Source organism: Sceloporus undulatus, chromosome 5, assembly GCF_019175285.1.
Source record: "Sceloporus undulatus isolate JIND9_A2432 ecotype Alabama chromosome 5, SceUnd_v1.1, whole genome shotgun sequence".
Lineage (NCBI taxonomy): Eukaryota > Metazoa > Chordata > Lepidosauria > Squamata > Phrynosomatidae > Sceloporus > Sceloporus undulatus.
Window position 1 is genome coordinate 147642737 of NC_056526.1, and position 19517 is coordinate 147662253.

A 19517-nucleotide genomic window follows, 5' to 3' on the forward strand; every position below is an offset into this window, starting at 1 on the left:
CAACCATATCTCAAGATGCCAGTTCAAAAACGTGCAGTGGTTATGCTTTGTGCCTGAAGTATAGTTCCTGCTCCTTTGTTAAGTCTCAGACTTGCCATCTTGGCAAACAGTTTTTATGCCCTTTCTGGTTTGGGAAACAATTTTTATAGGGAGTGAAAAATATTTGAAATATCCTTCCTGTTTTGGCTCAGCACTAGATAAATTACAGAATGGAAACTCTTTAAAAATATTCACGTAGGGGAGGCTTTGCTATGGATTTGTTTTAATCTTTTATATTATTTCAATGTAAGATAGATCTAGGTTACACTGTGCTTGTTGATGATTGCTGATGGCATCTATTCATGAGCCAACAGAGAGATGTTGGGATAATTTTTTACATTTTGTATCCTAGGTGGCAAAATATTTTTTGCACAGTACAAAGCACTGGTTTCACCCATCTCTAGACCACTTTGCCCTATTTTAAAAATATATATTGTAAGCCTGGGCAAAGACTGTGGTCTTGTTTTGTTCTCTTTTAACAGGGAAATGACAGGTAGCAGAAAAATGAACAGCGTGGCAAGATTTCCCTTCCCTTTTCTGCTGTCCTTCTTCCTTCTCTAGACTTAAGTGCTTGTGACAGACTTTTATTTTATGTTTTATTTTAAAGAGTGATTTATGATTAAAAGTTAATGAAATAGAATTTTCACAGTGCTTTTATTATATTCTACTGGTTTGAACATATTTCAAAGCAGCACACCAAAACCCACTGTTCTCTATGAATAAATAATAAAAGCCATGTCTGTACATTATCATTCATGCATTCTCTAGTTGTCCACTGGTAATTTGTTTGCCATCCTGAAGTGGGTGCTTCATATTAAACGGTCCTTAACTAAAACTCAAATTAGTTATTACAGTAATTTAAAATAAAAATATAGGCAGAGAAACAAAGTTAAGCTGTACTGATTAGAGAGTGGAAGGGACCCACCATCCAGCCCTAAGTTCATTGAGCCATTCTGTTCAGATACAAAATTTCTACAAGTGGCCTGTGGAAGTGAATTTTACAAATGTACTATGGAAAATTTACACTCATCTGTTAGCCCCCAAGCTTTAAAGCAGGAAGCATATGATACATGGAAGAGCTAATTTTATAATGGTGAAATATTGTTTAATGGATACCATGGAAGCTAGAAGTCATGGCTGTGGTTCTGTGAGTTTCTATGGGTACTGCGTTAAAGTTCCCAAAATCAATAATCATTACACCTGTAGGGCTTAGCGAAAGTCTCACAGCCCTGATAAGTATTTCTCATAATTCCCCGATATATATTTCCTGTCCTGACCTTGACAAAAATTTCAGGGAAGGTGGTAGTGCAGGTCATCCCAGTATTTGCAGCACCATAGAAAGCTCCAGATAATTATGCTGCTTCATATCTAAAACAAAACTGAAACTTTGATTGCTTCAAGTTTGGATCCCCCTTCTGAGGCTGTGCTCCTTCTTTGAGGAGTGCAAGGACTTAAAGCAAGGGTGTAGAAACTCAGACCCTGGGGTTGGTCCCTAGGATTCCCCAGAGTTTGGGAAATGGTCCTCTGGGGATTACAGAGCCAGTATTTGTCACTGCAGCACAACCACCATTTGTCAAATACTAATGTTTACAAAGAAGACCCAGTAAAGTCAGTTATGAATTCCACTTTTTCAGAACTGCAGTGGGCCCTTGTTATACGCTGGGGTTTGGTTCCAAGATCCCCCATGGATAACAAAATCCGTGGATGCTCAAGTCCCATTAAATATAATGACATAGCAAAAATGGTGTCCCTTATAAAAAAATGGAAAATCAAGGTCTGATATTTGAAATTTATACTTTTTAAAAACATTTTCAAACCATGGATGCTTGAATCCATGTATAAAAAATCTGTGTATAAGAAGGGCCGACTGTATTACTTGATTTTCCAGTCTCGAGGAATAAGTACTTGAAGGAAGATTTAAGTACATCCAATAACAGAATTAAAGATGGGATCATGCACACACTTACATGGGAGTAATACCATTTAACTCAGTACAGTTACTTCTGAATATAGATACATAGGATTACCAGAATTTTAAACTCTATTTGAGCTTTCAGTCTTAATGCAGTTAGAATTATGTGAAGGTAAGAACAGATGTCTTCATGGCCCTACCCCACTATTTTCCACAGGAATCAGGAGAGCCAGCTACAAAGCCAGGGGCAAATTATCCTTTGAGGGCTTCCGCTCCTAGAATCAGCTCTAACCCAGAATCATCCATTCCTGCTGGCTTGGAGATTCTGTAGTCCAAAGAAGTTCTATTGTAAGCTTCCCCCATGATTTAGAACCCTGATTGTGTAATATTCTAATCAACATGATGAGTATATACAGTTACATTTTGCTTCCAGCTTGAGACCATCTCCAATAAGAGCTTTGTCGCATTAGAAAAGAAAGCCAAAACTGGAGTGGGAGAATAGCGTCTTTTTCCATGTCTCTTCTCTGTCATAGCACTTCCACTCTCTTCCCAAGGAAGATGGTTGTAAAAGAGTGTCTTTTGTCACGTTGGAGAATTCCATTTAACAAAAGGCACACTTTTAGAACCATCTCCCTCAGGAAGGAGAACAAAAGTGCTATGTTAGCATGCAAAGAAGCACAGACAAAGCTGCTACTCTCCCACTCTGTTTCAACTTTCTTTTCTCATGTGATGAAGCTTTATGTCAGAAGAGGTTTGATAGGCACATGGCTGAATAGGTGGGACCAAAAAGCATAGCATTTTCTCCACAGCATATGTATTTCTAATTCAGTTATTCATAACCTTTGATTCTCAGCTTACAGAACCTCTGAACATAGACTGTGCTGGCTAAAATTTGTTTAAGTCAAAATCTAAACATCTGGAGAAGCAAAGGTTGAGAACCACTGAATTCTCATACTGAGCTATACTTTGTCACAAAGAAAGACACAGCCAATCTTCAGAAATGTTTTTGACTCAGAAATATTTATAACTTTAATCCATATAAAAGTGGTCCTGCTTATTGCTCAACTTCAGCTGAATTTCAGGAAGAAGTAGTAATCTTCTGGGAGACCAATACTGCTGGAAAGCTGTTTGGAAAAATTGAGATGACAGATTAACAGCATTCTTGCCATAGTTCACTCTTATCTGACACTTGACTTTAACTACAGACAGATGAATTCTTGATAGGAAGGTAAACAAAGAAAAATATAATGTAGTGTACTCTAAAACTGTCATGAAAGATTTTCTTTGTGGTATTGTATTATGGTGTTTTTAATGTTAAGGGAACTGAAGTTTTAAAATTGTCCTCAAATTATTTAGTGATTTCAATGAAGGACAAAAGCATTGGGTACCTCTCAGTCAAAGCTAAGTAAATAAGGACATTTATTCATAGTGTGAGGTTTAATTGATAAAAACACATAAATATAATGTATACTATTTCAAATTATAATAAGTATATATGTAGTAATTTGAGCATAGGACTAGGACTCTGACGAGTCACATTCTCTCAGCTTCCAAAAATCCTGTGAGACGCTTACGGTCTCCATAAACCAGAAAGGACTTGAAGGCACACAGCAACAACAATGTACTGTATAAAGACTATGACTGAAATAAACAGTAAGCTTAGAGACAGAGAATAAATCAAAAGACTCAAGAACTTCTGCTGTTTCAAGAAGGATATAGATTTATACATCCATCTTTTGGAAAGTGACATGTAGCATCAGAATATTAACTTTCAGCAAAGGAATTCAAATGTAAAACCTTGTCTTTGTTTTAGCACCTTCTTCCCTTCCCTTCCTTTCAAAGGAAAGAGCACAACAACCATAGCTAGGTCTTTGGAATTTTCAGTTGGAGAATATTAAGTAGCCTGAAGTGAGTTTTAAAAAATAGTAGCAAAGGTGGTAGCAATAATAGTAGCAGTAGTTGAAAAGCCAGATCTTTGCAAGGCCTAGAATCCAGCAAGCTTAAAAAACCTATCTTACCAGTGAATCCTGTGTGACATCCATGGACCTTTATCTACAGAGTCAGCATTTGATTTGCAGCATCACCCCAGGTGTTTTATGAAGGAATTTGGAGATTTCCTCTCTGAAATATTGTACGCTGAATTTACTCTACCTCTTCAACATGTTGGCTTCTTACTGGAACCAATTAATATATACTTGATTATTATATTGTATTCTACAATACTACTCAATAGGTATTGAGCCGAGCACAAGTAAAGTCTCTACATCTGGGTTTGCAAATGAACCTGGTGTTGGGGTGGGGCATAAGAGGTGGAAGACATATACCAGTGTTCTCTTGTACATGTTTTAACAGGTATGTAGTTGAGAATAGATAAAGTATATAATATAGTACCGTTTCTTTATTTAGTGGGTCTAATGGGTCTACCTGTAATGTCAGATTCTGTGTGTGTTGCTTATCTTACTACTGATAGCACCAGTGCAGTTATCTGTACAGTACTAATGTAGTTTTAATAAAAAGTAAACAGTATTGCAAGCATCCCAGTGAAACAAGTTTACAATACAGTTGAGACAGCTCTAGATACAGAAGATTGCATGGTCTGGCTGTATGTTGAGTATGTGTGTCTGTTGTCTTCTTATTTCAGGAAAAGTCAGTTCAGAAGGGGATACAGTCGCCCCTCCTAACTCGCGGATCTGAGATCCACAACCTCGAAAATCTGCAGAGGGGCGACCTCTGCTATTTGCAATGGGGCGCGCACACGGGGTGCTCCCCATTCAAGCCTATGGGGCTTGAATATGCGCAACCCTCCATTTTCACTGGGGGAGTCCAGAACAGATCCCCTGCGAAAACGGAGGGCCAACTCTATATGAAACAGAGAAAAGGCTAAGTATACCCCCACTTCCATTTCTGTTCTCTACAATATCCTCTCCTGAACTATTGTATCCCTCAAATACAAGGCTCATCGTGGTTCAATTATGTGTGTTTGCATGTAATGTGAAGTTAAGCTCTCAGGTAGAAACAGGTAGACAGAATGTCTTTTTTCAACCAACTTGTTGGAAAGGTGGCATATAAATAATGCATATACATCAATAATACATAAATGCAGCAATCTTAACACTCTCTTGCTCAGTGGCCTCAGATGCCTTTTTACATTGACCATATACAGTACCTCACCTTTACTTGTTGCAAGGGTGACAAAGGTATAACCATTCTCAGAGTACAAGGAGTACATGGTGGGCAAAGCAAATGGGAAGAACAGGAGCTGTTTCCAAAATGATAAAGGAAGAGTTTGTCTCTTGTCTCTTTTGCCTGCAAGAGAAATTTGAGGTGACAACAATTTGCTTTTCTTACTTTGAGTGAGATTCAGTGCCCCTCCACAAAAGAGACCCGAGAGTTCTTCATTTTGGAGAACTCTTATTGCAGATAGTTGTGGTGTCTCTAATTCGATCTCATCTGTGCCCTATGAAGTAGTCTAAACCTTCATCTTCAGTTTCCCTGTGAAGATAATAACACTGACCTACTTTACTAGTTTTTTTTTTAAGAATAGAAAAGAATGTACATGGAGATGTATACTGAATGTTTATGTTTATAATCAAACATTCATAGTCTCCCATCTCTGAGAGGATTCTACCTTTATTTATTTATTATTTTAATTTGTGAAGTCGAAGGCTTTCATGGCCGGCATCCATAGTTTTTTGTGGGTTTTTCGAGCTATGTGGCCATGTTCTAGAAGAGTTTATTCCTGATGTTTCTCCAGCATCTGTGGCTGGCATCTTCAGAGAATGTTGACATTGAAGATATATATCCAGCTCTCTTCTAAAACTAGATGTGCAATGAAAGACTGAAACAACTTTATAAGCAAACACAATTAAAATATTCAGAAAAACAACTCCTACATTTAAGGATCAAAGGCCTTATGAAAGAGTATTCTTGGATGGAACTAGGCTGTCTTCCTTTGCAGGGATTACTACAGCTAGGGGCCACTACAGAGAAAGTCCTGTTTTAAACCTTCATCATATTCTGTGTATTCTTGGCATGATGGGACATGTGAGAGAATGTTGAGAGGGAGAAAAAAAAACATGACTTGCTGGAAAATGAGAGATGTACTCTGGTGTTGTTGTGCTGGGACATGCAACAGGGCATCAGCTGAAAGTCTCATATTTTAGGCAGGTTCATATGAGAGGGATGGTCTCCTGCTGGTTGAGGCTTTGTATATTGAAACCAGCCTTGAATTCAGCTCAGAAGCAGATTGGAAACCAGTGCAATTAGTACAAACTAGTCATATGTGGTCTCCAAAATGGGCACTTGGCAACAGTCTGACTGATGCTTTTTGTGTTAGCTGTAGCTTCTCCCCACTTTTTAAGGGCAGGCCCTATGGAGGGCATTATGGTAATTTTGATAAGGGAGATAATTAAGACATGAGCCACTTTGGTCAGATTTGAGCTCCCTATGAAGGGATGCAGACAGTACCTCAACCAAAGCCAAGCAAAGGCACTCCTGGCCTTAGGAGCCACCTGGAGCCCTTTCACACTACACAGTTATAGTGCTGTGATTCCACTTTAAGTGCCATAGCTCCAGCCTATGGAATTCTGGAATTTGCAGTTTGGGGAAGCTTAGAATTCTCAGTTGAAGATGTCATGTGCCTCACCAAATTACAATCCTGGGATTCATAGGATGCAGTCATGGCAGTGAATGAGGTCATAATGCTATAGTTGTGTAGTGTAAATGTGCCCCTGGCTTTCCTGATGCAAAGTTGGAACCAGGAGCTCCTCCCCAGCTGCCTTCAGTTAGTTTAACACATACATATTTACTTATTTAGTTTAAAATTTTCCCATTTTTGACAAAAGAGGGCATCTCAACAGTTTAAGATGTCCTCTGAAAATAATTGTCAACAAACATGAATTTATGGTAAAGTGAAAAGACTTTTGACATTACTCCCCCCCCAACAACAGCATCAGTAGCAAAAAAAATTTTTTTTTAAAAAATGGGTTTTTCACAATCTTTTGGAAATTCGCATTTAAAAAACCCACAAAATACAAAAAGAAAAAAATGAGCAAAATATGGGAAAACTTACTGACACACGACAGGAAAAATATTTTTACAATGATGTTTTGACTGTGTGTCTAAAAATGAAACAAGCAAAGATTTACATTTCTAGTTATTTTTAGAGATGTAAAATATCCAGCCATTTTGATTTTGATGCCATGGGGGAAATGGGGAGGGGGATTTATAGTTTGTTTTTCAAGAAAAAGTTAAACCAATTGAGGGGGAATGGGGGGGAAATGCTATATTAACCTTTACAGATTAAGAGTCATTTTGTTATTTTAGGAACATAAAGTACATTGGTTGACATCTTGTTCAGTATTTAGATGATAAACTGAACTTAATTTTTTTTTTAACTTTTGGGATTCATGTTTATGGTCATTAAAAGGATCTACTGTTTAAGCCAGGCATCACCTCAACTGAATCATTTTGGGGCATTGCAGATTAGGGTGCTGGAAGATGATGATTCCAGCATGTTGAGACAAGCAGCTGCAGCAGGACTCTGAGGGATCTCACCAGCTGCCCATCTAAACACATCACAACCAAGAGAGCACCGCAGTCATAATTTCCCAGCAGCCCAATCTGCAGCACCATGGAAGTAGATTCTTTTGCATTTGCCAACGTAGCTGCGGATGATGTTGGCCAGTATGTTTAAGTTAGTTTGGCATAAATTTATAATGTTTGGCATATTAAAAAGTACATTTTATTCAGAAAATTGCAAATTAAAATAGTGTTTACATCTGTTGTCTATTAAATTGCAGTTATAATGTTCTCAGCTGTAAAGAACCACTGAACTTTGTGGATCTTCTTTGGTTTTGCCAGTGTATGATAAGCATGGAAAAACCCAATAAACATAAACACTCAATATTAATAAACAAAAAAAATGTTTCCTCTAATCCTCCATAATGTCAAGCAGTCATGAGTCATTCATTCCCATAAAAAGAGCTGAGAAAGGGAAACCAAAACCAAGAACTGCAGTAATGCCAGAAATTTTGCATAGTCTTACCTAAAAGTCTGCATACTGCAAACCTGTTAGAAATGATGTGGAAGGAATAAATATAAGAACACTTTGTACTAAATATTATCATTCTAAAAGAAAATATCCTGTAATCCATTTTTCACTTTTTTCTTGGGGAAAGCAGTTTTCCCCCCTCTCCCTCTGAACGTTTACAGTTTCTTCCCCCAAAAGATGTCTTCATGTCTTTAGTTATTTCACTGTTGAAATAGTTGTACCTGGAGTTGAGTGAGGAAGAGGTGGTGGATTCAAATAAACTCTTTATTTTCCTCTGAAGCCTTAGAGGAATGGAATTGGAAATATTCTAAGTTTGAAAAACGTAGGTATAAAAATGCCATATTCTACCCAAGCCACCACTTTTTCTAGCAATAACAACATCCACATAGTATTTTACAGCTGATCTCTAGCCATGGAAATGTTATATAGTTAATTCTGTTCAGAGCAACTTTATACACCTATGAAGTCGGCTGCATCAATACATTGATTTGGACTAAATCACTGCAAAAAAGCTGCCAGCCCTGGCAGATACTACTTGTAAATCTCATAAAGTTGCTTTAATTTTGTTCTTGGGCAGCTAATGTAAGATGATTTAATTTGAGTGTCTCATGGCAATAATTTATCATTAATAGTATAGTTATTGTGAGGTAACATGACATCTCTAGCACCCTCAGATTAGTATCTAGCATGAAATTGCAGTGTTACTTCTAAAACACCACAGTTATACAGACTGTTTGGGTATCTCTTGAGAAGTCTTGTAACGTCATGATTGAAAAATTAATGCAAATCGTGGCTTGTATCATTTCTTTCCAGTTAAATATGCTCTTCTAAATTTAAAAATGTTAGAAAATAATCAGCTGTTCAAGTAGAGTTGTTTAAAACAGGCCTTTCTGCTCATAAAGCTTTTCAAGCATTTTCTTTTCTTTTCTTTTCTTTTCTTTTAAAAAGAGAGCATTAAATATCAAAAGTTAAAACTCAGAATGTTGGAAACCAATTTCTTTTAAAAATCAGTCAACTTTGAAGCCCTAGAAGGTTTGGTGGTGAATAAAACTTAATCACAAATACAAACCTTCTACTACAGAGGGCCTAATTTATCATACTTACCAGCAAGTTTCATGACAGTGGTGCCACCAGTGAAAAGGCCAAGGTTATAGCAAAAGATAACTTCATGGCTGACAGAGATGGCATCTTAAAACAGCATCACCAGATACATTTAAACATGGACAGAGGCTGCATCTGTACCACAGAAATAATCCAGTTAGATACCACTTTAACTGCCATTGCTCAATGACGTGGAATTCTGGGAACCATAGTTTTGTGAGACTTTTAGCATTCTGTTAGAGAACTTAGGTACCACAACAAAGTACAGTTACTAGCATTGAGCCATGGCAGTTAAATGATGACAAACTGGATTATTTCTGCAGCCTGGAAAACATACTGGGCTAAGTATGATCTCTAGGGCTTGAAAGATGAAACCAAAACTTTGAATTTAGCCCAGAAACTATCTGGTAGCCAATGTAGATTACAGAAGGTGGTCTGATACATGCTTTATGATTACCTCAATTTAAGAGTTAGGCCACATCATTCCAGATGAATTGTATCTAAAGAGTTGTAAAGGGCAACATAATGTGCCTTGCAGTAGTCCAGCTGTGACCACACACATAAGACAACAACCAGGTCACTTGCTTCCTGAAAAGGATATAAAGTGGTTCTGGCCTTGCATCCCCTCAATGTCTAAGAACAATACCAAATGCAGGAGTGCACCTAAGTGCTGATTTCAAGTTATCAGTCAGAGAAGATTGTGCAACACCTGATGCAAAGAGAAGCAGAAATAAAGGCCTGTTACAGACTGCCAAAATAAAGCTGCTTCGGGTTTTTTTTGGAGGTATGCTATTTAAATGATGCATGCATCCTAAGAATCTGGAAGCTGCACCAAAAGCTGCACTCCGGTGCTAAGAAATGGAGTGTGGCTTTGGTGCAACCTCCGGACTCTTAGGACCCATGCATCATTCAAATAGCATACCTCCAAAGAGACCCGAAGCAGCTTTATTTTGGCAGTCTGTAACAGGCCAAAACTGAATATTAGCAGCACCGCACTGCAAATCCTTGAGTGACTTTACACACAAGCTATATGCAGATATTCAGATTCAAGTATTCTAACACATGAAGAGCAACCCATAAACTTCCTCCTTTTATCACATGGAGAACAAGTTTCTGAGAAGGGAAGACTCCTTTTTCTATCAATGCTATTGACACAAAATGAAATATTGAGTCTCCACATGTAGAATGTGAGACATTGCTCTAAAGGGGACTAAGGTAGTTTGCTTTCTCCCCATGTGTATTTATTCTGATACTGGATACCTTAATAGGTCTGTAGTTTTATGTAGATATTAAACAGCACAAGAGGTAAGATGAACCGTTTCTATGGGGAATAATTCTTCTAAAATCATCTCGGAACCATCCTGAACAGAACTCAGAAAAATTCTTGTTTTGGACTATATCTCTGGTCATGATTGTAGCTGTTTCAAGCTAAGGTCTTAGTATTCCTAAGCCATTTAAGCAGGAAAGAAACATACTGTTATTGATGGGATTATGATGGTCCGCTAGCTGTCACAAGAATTAGTGCTCTATTTAGGGAAGTATTCTGGGAATTAGCCTAAACTATGTTTCTTTCACACCAAAAATAATAGTAAAAATGGATTAAAAACTAACTCCAATTTCAGATTCCTGAATCTGAAAATATGCATCAAATATTGTAGACTTGCTCATCTTCTTGTGATATTTCTAGTATTCCAGAAGAAAGCAAGTGGCATTTGTCTTTGGATTTACAAAAACTCTAGATCTTGAGACTGAATTATTTAAGCTCCCACAACACATGCACTTTTGCTTTTCAAGCATGAGTTATAATTTAATTAAAAACTTCTGGTGCATCGCTAGCTATTGAAATATTTAAATGTTCCATGGATCACTTTCGATTATCTGCTCACATGAAATTCCTGAAGATGTCAGATTTTTAAGATTCCCAAAGTTACACTTGGAATTGTCTGTTGATGCAAAGGGGACTGTGATAATTACATACATCCATTAGTATCAGCAGAGGAGATAAACTTTGGGGAGGCTTAATGGGCATGTCTCAGTGACAGCTAGCAAAGAACATTTGGCATGATTAAGGACAGATTTGAATGTACTTGAAAATATACTCTCATTATGGACACCCAGTGGAAGTTGCACTACAAATGTTAAATTCCCCAGAAGAAGAGTTATGTGGCAGGGAAGCTTTGAAATCCACTGTGGCCGTCATCCAAATTATTCTCTTCTCTTTATGTCTTTCCGCTGTCAGATTCATTTTGTGATGCCTAACTTGGCTCTGTGTGTGTGTTGAAAAGAGGCAACCTGTTGATTTCTTTTTTCCTCCTTGTGTTTCAGATTGTCCGAAGATACATCAAGGAATGGCTCGAGAGAAAGAAGCCTCCATTTGGTGCTATCAGCAGCTGTGTGCTCCTGATGATAATCTATACAACTTTCTGTGATACATTCTCCAATCCAAATATTGACCTTGATAAATTTAGCCTGATTATAATAGTTTTCATAAGTAAGTACACCTTGGACATTGTTATTCCTTTAAACTTCTGGGGCATGATTCAAAAGAGCTGTTTATTCCTGTTCCAGGGGTCAGATCCCATAATAACTTGACATGTCTGTCCTGAGCTTTTGTCTTGTGTCTAGTCTTACATGCAATTAATTATGGCTCAGTGCCATTGTTGTGCAGTTTGTACAGCTGGATGCATTTTTAAAATGTGGAAAAATTAACACTTGCTTTTATTTTTTAACATAGGCACTGGGCCTTAATATAGCAATAATGTCTCTGTAGAATGGGATTCAGTTAATATGTATGTTTAGAAACAATGTACTTCTTGATAAAGAAGCATGCTTGTGCTCATTAACAATATTTGCAATATTTACACAACAGAAAACTACTGAGACTTCTGTAAACTAAAAAGTAAAAAAAAGAAGAAAACAAATGAGTTTAGTAATCGTTAAACTTAGTTGTTTACTTCAGCCACCTAATAGCAAAAGTCCTTTTAAGTGACATACAAATTAAAAACAAATGGGATTTGGAAAAGATTAGTCATGGTAAGACTGGGCAGGTTTTCAGTGGTGGAGGTTCACACTGGACTTCCTCAATCCACTGGAGCTGTACCAACACCCAAATTCAACACTTGCTGCAATAGCCAATGAAAGTCAATGCCAATTACAGCAGGCTCTCTATGGTACAGGAAGATGCTGGAATGTCCCACAGCCCTCGTTTTGCCCCGACTTAAACTTGGTCAACTCATGGTTCCATAAAATAAAAATTTGATAAGCCTAAAGTCCATGCATTGGAACACATAATCTAATTTTATAAGTTGTCTGGCTCCTTTGAAATCTCATACTGCAATTCCACATTATATGATAGAGTATATCATATGCTCCAATTTACTTAACATTTTCCCTCTCTTTTTTTAACCTTTATAATTTGCAGTGACAATTTTTGTTTCATTTTTGCTCCATCTCAGCTATGAGGACTGTAGTAACATAAAAGCACCTTTCTTAAAAGAATCAGATTTATTCAGGTGGAGAAAAACCATACTTTCTCAGATCCTACAACTCATAAAAGTCCATTCCATCCAAAAAAGTCAAATTTATGTTATCTGATGTTTCATGCACTCAGTCATTTGTGCAGAATGTAAAGGATTTCCAGTTACAGCATTACTTTTCCTACTCTGAGATCAGTACTTGTATATGAGGATATGACGGTATTTAATGCTATGGGCACATGAATAGGAGAACTTACCAATATCAGTTGCCTGATCTTTATATTCACAAACGAAATTGAATGAATGAATGAATAAATAAATAAATGGCAGGTGAACATTTGTCTCTCTCTTAAAATACACATCCATCTTTCCCAGAGGAAAAAAATCATATATTTTATAATGTTTTAAGATTTTTTTTCCTATGAGAAAGATGGATGTGTGTTTTAAATTTCACATTTGAATAGGTCTTTTCATGTTACAACATTCACATTTCTCAAACTGATTTACTTTTCAGTATTTTCCATTCAGCTGGGATTCATGCTGTTAACATTCTTCTTTTCTACAAGGTATGTAACAATAGGAAAAGTTCTCTATATGACAAAATAGAATAGTTAGCCGCAAAACAGGGTGGGGAGGAATTCACCCTTCTTGTGCACCCCATACTTTAGAGTTCGAATAGAGTTATTTCAGACACAAATCAAAATATATACAGTATAAACAATAAAACCAGTAGTATCTTTACATCTCACTTATATCTAGAAAGTAAAATTTACTTGGTAAATACACATAAAGCAGCAACTAAAATATATCAGCAGTAATATTACTCACTAAGATGATTCAGCACTTGACTCCTTATAGCAGTGATGGCGAACCTATGGCACACGTGCCAGAAGTGGCACTCAGAGCCCTCTCTGTGGGCACATGTGCCATCGTCCCAGCACAGAGTTTGCCAGTGTTTGCTACTAGAAAGTCAGAGGGACATGGCACTTTGCAATAAATAAATGGGTTCTGGGTTGCAGTTTGGGCACTCGGCCTCGAAAAGGTTCACCATCACTGCCTTATAGTATTATAATAGTTGCACAAACTTGACGACATTTAAAATAATCTGGCATTCCCTATCCTCTATTTTGAGTAATAATAATCTACAGGAATGTACTGCATAATGGGAATGTCTGTAGAAATGACAATATAACACAGTAGGCTCTTGTTATCTGCTGGGGTTTGGTTCCAGGACCAACCCACCCCACCCTGTTAGGTTAAACAGGAGAAGGAGGTGTTGCAACCTATTTAAAAGTTAGGTTCCTATACCTGGAGGCTTCCAGAGCAACAGTTTGCCCATTTTGCTTGGCCAGAAAAAGATTGGTCTGGGGATTCTGGAACTTTCAAAAGCCACACAAACTTCCTTGAGGGTACATGCATCCCTGTATCACACTTTGCCTAGCTCTTGGATGTAGGTAAAAGATGAACGGATGAACAGAGAGAGAATGGATTAATATTTGACCTTCCAAGCTACCCACCCACCCACCCCCCACAAAATGGCAAACAACTTTAAATAAAAACTTAAGTAACTTAAAAACAAATCAGTATGTATAACGCTAAAAGGCAACATGAATCAAAAGATATTGTCTTTCTGCCACCATATAAACAAGGAGCCAGCCTAATTTCACTTGGTAGGGAAGCAGCTGCTGAAAAAATCCTTGCAGAAGGCATAGGGAGCTTCTTGCTTTTTCATTCATCTGTTGTGTTTCATCAAGCTATTTTAACAGGAGCATAGTTTTTTTGTTAATTCAAATATTGTGTGTATGAAAAGGGGGTGAGTGGAAATTTACACACTTTGAACACTTCATTGTGTTGTGAATTTTGTTTTCTTTGAAAATCTGCTATGGGGGGATTTCAGCTATATGCAGGGCATACATGTACTTTATGAGTTTGTGGAATAACATCATAGTTTATTTTACTTTACTTTGTTTACTTTAGACTAGGTGTAATGATGCAGGCAGTTATTCCTGTGTTTGTAGAGACTGGAAGAAATGTTACCAATGTCAGTTAGCCCAGTATCATTTGGCATCTCAGGCACCTAGACTATGATGATACACTGTGCTCACACTACCATTGGAAACTTTGTCCATCATTGCCAGGGCCACTGTCAATTATTTGCTACTGCTATTACCAGCAACATACAGTGGTTCCTTGCCTTATGTGGGGGATCCGTTCCGTCCCCCCCCCCCACTGCATAAGGCAAATAGCACGTATGTTTAAGTCCCGTTGAAATAATTGGGCTCGTGCATGCGTCGCAGGTGCAATTCCCATTTCTGTTGAGCGGCTTTCAGCATAAGCTGAAAGCTGTGTATAGCATGCCCATGTATGATGCGAGCATGCTGTACTTTCCCCAACATGGGAAGGGCAAAGCCACTGATTTTATAAGGTGGTGCCCAGTCATCATGGAAAGACTCTAGGTAGCACTGCTTTTGGATGGGTGGGAATGGACCTCTTAGTTGACTCCACTCTGTGTTTGGAAAAGTACAATCTTAAACCCCTGAAAATGTAATGCTCAATATTGCACATTGCATTCTTAGAAAGGAATATCTATAAGATGGCAGGAACTCACTTTGGAACAGAGCCAAGCACTCTCTTCCAAACGTATTGTCTTTCCTTACCCTGTAAGCTTCTCTGGGGAAGATGGTGAGTGGATGGAGAACAGCAGGAAGTAGCAGCACCAGTTGGTGACCTCAGTAGGAGCAGTATAGCCAAGGGCTTTTAGTGCTAGTGTAGGTTGATGCGAGGGCAACCCAGCAACAGTGACACCATCCTGAGAACCCACTAAAGTCAGATACTGGCCCTGACACCACCCATTTCCATTTCCCTCGTGTAATCTCAGCACTGTCACAGTGTATGATTAAGGAATTTGATGGTGTGGCCAAGCTGATTTGACCTGGCAGCAGATCACTGCTCAGTATAAGGCAGCAGTCCAAAACACAATATTTTCATGAGACTAAAAATAAATTTGGCCAGTGTTATAAATTTTACACTAATGCCATGTATATAATTTGATTTTAAGAATGTTTTTTCAAAGCTTGTAAACCAACTTTAATGTGAAGACTTACATTTTTAGAAGCATTTAGGGCTGAATCAACTTGTGTTCCACAAGAAATTGCTTGGAATTTCAGTTTTCCAACTCAGAAGGTATGCATGGAAGAGTTTACAACAACTGAGAAACAGTTTTATTTAAAGCAAATAGGCAGATAGATAGACAGACAGACAGACAGCAAAAGGTTTTGAATGAACAATTTTGTTGTAGAAGCTGATCTAAGGGATTACACATATACTTAATGTGGTACATAAAATGCTATGTTTGATCAGTGAGGAGGCATGTAGTAGAAGAGACTTTTAAAAGTTCTTTACATCTTTTCTAGGAAGAATTCTGGTTTCACAGCAGCAGACACTGTGGCTATTGTTTTCTGTTCTACACACAAATCTCTAACCTTGGGTAAGTTGACTTTAATTTTCCAGTCTGATCACACTGTTCCTCATAGTTACTTGTTTATGAGAGTGGTTTTCTGTTTCTTTTCCTCTTACCAGATCAGCAATACTGCACAAAGTAGTAGAATAGTGTAGCATTAATATTACTACAGTCATGAGAACATTTTTGCAATGGGCAAGTAAATGTTTTTTTAAGAGGAAGACAACACAGTCTGCTCCTTTGGGAATTTAGTAACTCTATTGCAGTGCCATTAATCTGTTCCTTCTTTAGAGAAAGCGATTTGATATTTTTCTTTGTTTTTGATGTTCTGTTTCTCTAATCTAATATTGATAAAGTTTGTGGTTCATTTCAGATTATGTTCTGAGTTATTACAACACAGTCAAACAGCAAAATTATTATAGCTCAAAACTGTAACATACAAAGCATTTGCAACATAAAGAAACAAATCAATAAAGACAGCAGTGTTTTATCAAATATCAGGACATTTATCCCAAGAAGTCTTTGGACCATGTGTTTGTTCATTGCAGCCTACTATTTACTTAACTACTCAGTCAGAATTCACTTATAGTAATACACTTATCCCTCCACATTCGCTGGGGCTAGGGACACAGGACCCCCATGAATGTGGAAAAACTGCAAATAACAAAACATATGAGAGACCATCTCTCTAGGAATCTCTAGGTTGATGCCAGGATTCCAAAGTTGACTCAGCCTTCCATCCTTTCATAAGTTGGTAAAATGAGTACCCATCTTGTTGGGAGCAATGGGCTTATAGATTGTAAACCATTTAGAGAGTACTGAGTTCACTATTAAGTGGTATAGAAAGGTAAATGCTATCTATAGCTATTGCACAGCTGAAAGGGTGGAGCTGTGGTTGCATCCAGGTTCCATGTTAGTCAGGTGGTGGATTTGGCCAAGATTTTCAATTGCTTTGATGGAACTGTCCAAAGTTCTGAACCTATACAAAGGACAGCTCCTTTAAAGTTTGACTTAAAAACTAGCATGGATTTGCTGCCCTGCTGACAAACCTCCACTGAGATAGATATAATGAGAAATGAAGTGCCCATAATGCTGCCAGGAGCTTCCAGTAGAATGGATCTGAATCTTTTAAGGAGACAGCGATGCCTAGACAGATTGATGTAGTAGACACGTTTGCTCTTCTCTGAAAACTTGCCTTTCAAGACTCAGGAACTGTCCAGGTCCTTCACAAGTCAGCAGTCAGTCTGGTACAGCAGTCCAAAGGAGTAATCAGAAAGACTAGTCAGAGTCCAGGCAGAGTTCAAAGCAACAGGCAATCAGTCCAGGAACCAGGCAACAGCTAGGCTTCTCCCGAGGAAGATGGATGGTTGTCGACCATACTTTCCTAGTGTCTCTCTGTAGGGGTAGGCACTCATAAGTCTGGCTCATCATCTGAAAGTGGAGGTTGCGGTGAACTCTTGTGGCTGATGGGAGCTGTGGTGGTTGCAGGTTCACCTCCCAGGGCTTCTGGAGTTGCTGCAGCCCTGGCATACTCCCTGGGCTCTTAGTTTCTTCATCCAAATCCTAAAACTCAGAGGAGAGGCTGGGCATGACACCTTGTATCCAGCCATTTGAAGTGTGGGACAGCCCTCCTGACAGGCTTTCTTTCTTCCAATTTTCAGACAGGACCTGGAGAATTAACTTGTCTAAATGAATTTATAATGTTTAATAGAACCAGCATGATGTAGTGTATAGAGGGTTAGGCTAGGACTCTGAAAGACCAAGGTTTGAATCTCTGCTCAGCCTTCGAAACTGGGTGACCTTGAGTAAAACATAGTCTAAGAGGGAGGCAATGGCAAATCTCCTCTGAATAAATCTTGCCAAGAAAATCCTTTACTAGGTGTCACATCATAAGACAACATTATATTAAAGGTACATAACTAATAATTTATTTTAGTTTTAAGAATGTCACATTGAGTGTTTATAGAGTTATATGCTGTGTATTCAGCATTTTTGTTGGTCATTTGGATTCTTGTATAGTGCTTTCAATACCACCAATATTGTAGCAATGTAGGAACAGAAATACATAAGTCTTACTAGACATTGTGAAAGAAACCTTTGAACACATGAAGGTTTTGTACCAACTAAAGAGACAGCTGTCTCTTGAGTTTTACTTGATGCTGTCACTTGATGCTGTCATCTCACTGGCTGGAATGATCTGCTATTGAAACAGGTTAAGCAACAGAAGGTGGTATTCCGGCCCTTTCCTGTAGGGACCATTGTAGGCAGTGGGCTTCTCACTAAGTGTGTGGCTATACATTATTTGATTGCTTATATTTTGAAGAAAAGTAGAAGGATTAGGAGTGGAGAGCATGAGTGAGCGAAAGAAAAAGAAGTAAAAGTAGGCCCCATGGTTGCATGGTCAGTTTTAACATGGATCTGAAGAGCTTGAAGACCACTGTATATTGCAAGTCACCAAAATCCTTGACTGGATCAAGTTCTACTGCACATTGGAGAATGAACACAAAGATTTCCAGGTGCTAAAGCCAAGACGTTTTTAGGTTGTTCGTGAAGGCAAGTCTAGTTCATCTGCTTTCCAGAGAGATAGCTTTTGGTGCGAATTTGTTTGTGTCCTCTGAGGTTTTAGGAAGTGTTCATATTAATATTAAATCCCATTGTGAAGGGAGGCACTGGAGAAGCCTCATTAGAGTCAGCCAGTTGCAGCTCAGAAAATGCTTTGCAGGGGGTCTGTGAGGAAAAAAGATACAAAACTGAGGCTTATCTCTGAAGGCATATAGGAAAAAGGCTGCAGAGAGATGAGAGAAAGTGGAATACAAATAGAAAAAAAAAGCTAAAATAGAGATAGGATAGTTAGCCAGGGAAAGGAACTGAATAAAGTTTTTGGGAGATGTGAATGATTAAATAGTTCAAGGGTTAATGTGTTTCTTCTTTTTTTACGACCATACCTGGCTGTTGCTGTTCAGTTTTGATAGTCACACTACAGCAAACTCACAAAACAACATATACTGGTCCATATTGGTCCATATCCAATCCAGGGAGGGATCTTGAGGGGGAAGGGGGCAAAGTGAGTGACAGGGGACCAAAGGTTTGGTACTATAAGGCCAGCCTTGGGGATCTGTCACACCCATCAATCAATAGAAACTTTATAAAATATGGATATAACAACCTCAATTTGCATATTAATTTTGGTCAAAAGAATTTTAAGAACTATATCATGAATAATCAAAGCACATTAAACGTTTTTGATACCATCAACAAACTAGAGAAATTCTGAGATATTTATATACACACTACCCGTTTTTCTTACTCCAGTCCAATTAGTTGTTTCCTCTTCCTCACCTTCCACAAATAAAAATACCCTGTTATACCCTGTAAAGTGAGGCAGAGGACTGCAATTCAATATATAATCCAAAAATGTCATATATATATATATATATATATATATATATATATATATATATATATATATATATATAT

The 19517-nt window shown here is 38.0% G+C and overlaps 1 protein-coding gene across 14 annotated transcripts in view; it reads left to right on the forward strand.

The window, feature by feature from the left end:
• The window catches only part of SLC10A7 (solute carrier family 10 member 7), a 189461-nt gene that overhangs the window by 122980 nt on the left and 46964 nt on the right, over nt 1-19517 (forward strand). For 4 of the 14 annotated variants that reach the window (XM_042467563.1, XM_042467565.1, XM_042467562.1 and 1 more), the window contains exons 8-10: nt 11430-11595; nt 13095-13146; nt 15994-16067. The exons of 3 other annotated variants lie outside the window; for them this stretch is intronic. In XM_042467563.1, coding sequence (XP_042323497.1) covers nt 11430-11595; nt 13095-13146; nt 15994-16067 — 292 coding nt within the window. Of the gene's footprint in view, nt 1-4592; nt 7210-11429; nt 11596-13094; nt 13147-15993; nt 16068-19517 lie in introns of those variants that run through there. 7 more of the 14 variants (XM_042467569.1, XM_042467570.1, XM_042467568.1 and 4 more) reach the window with 5 other exon arrangements.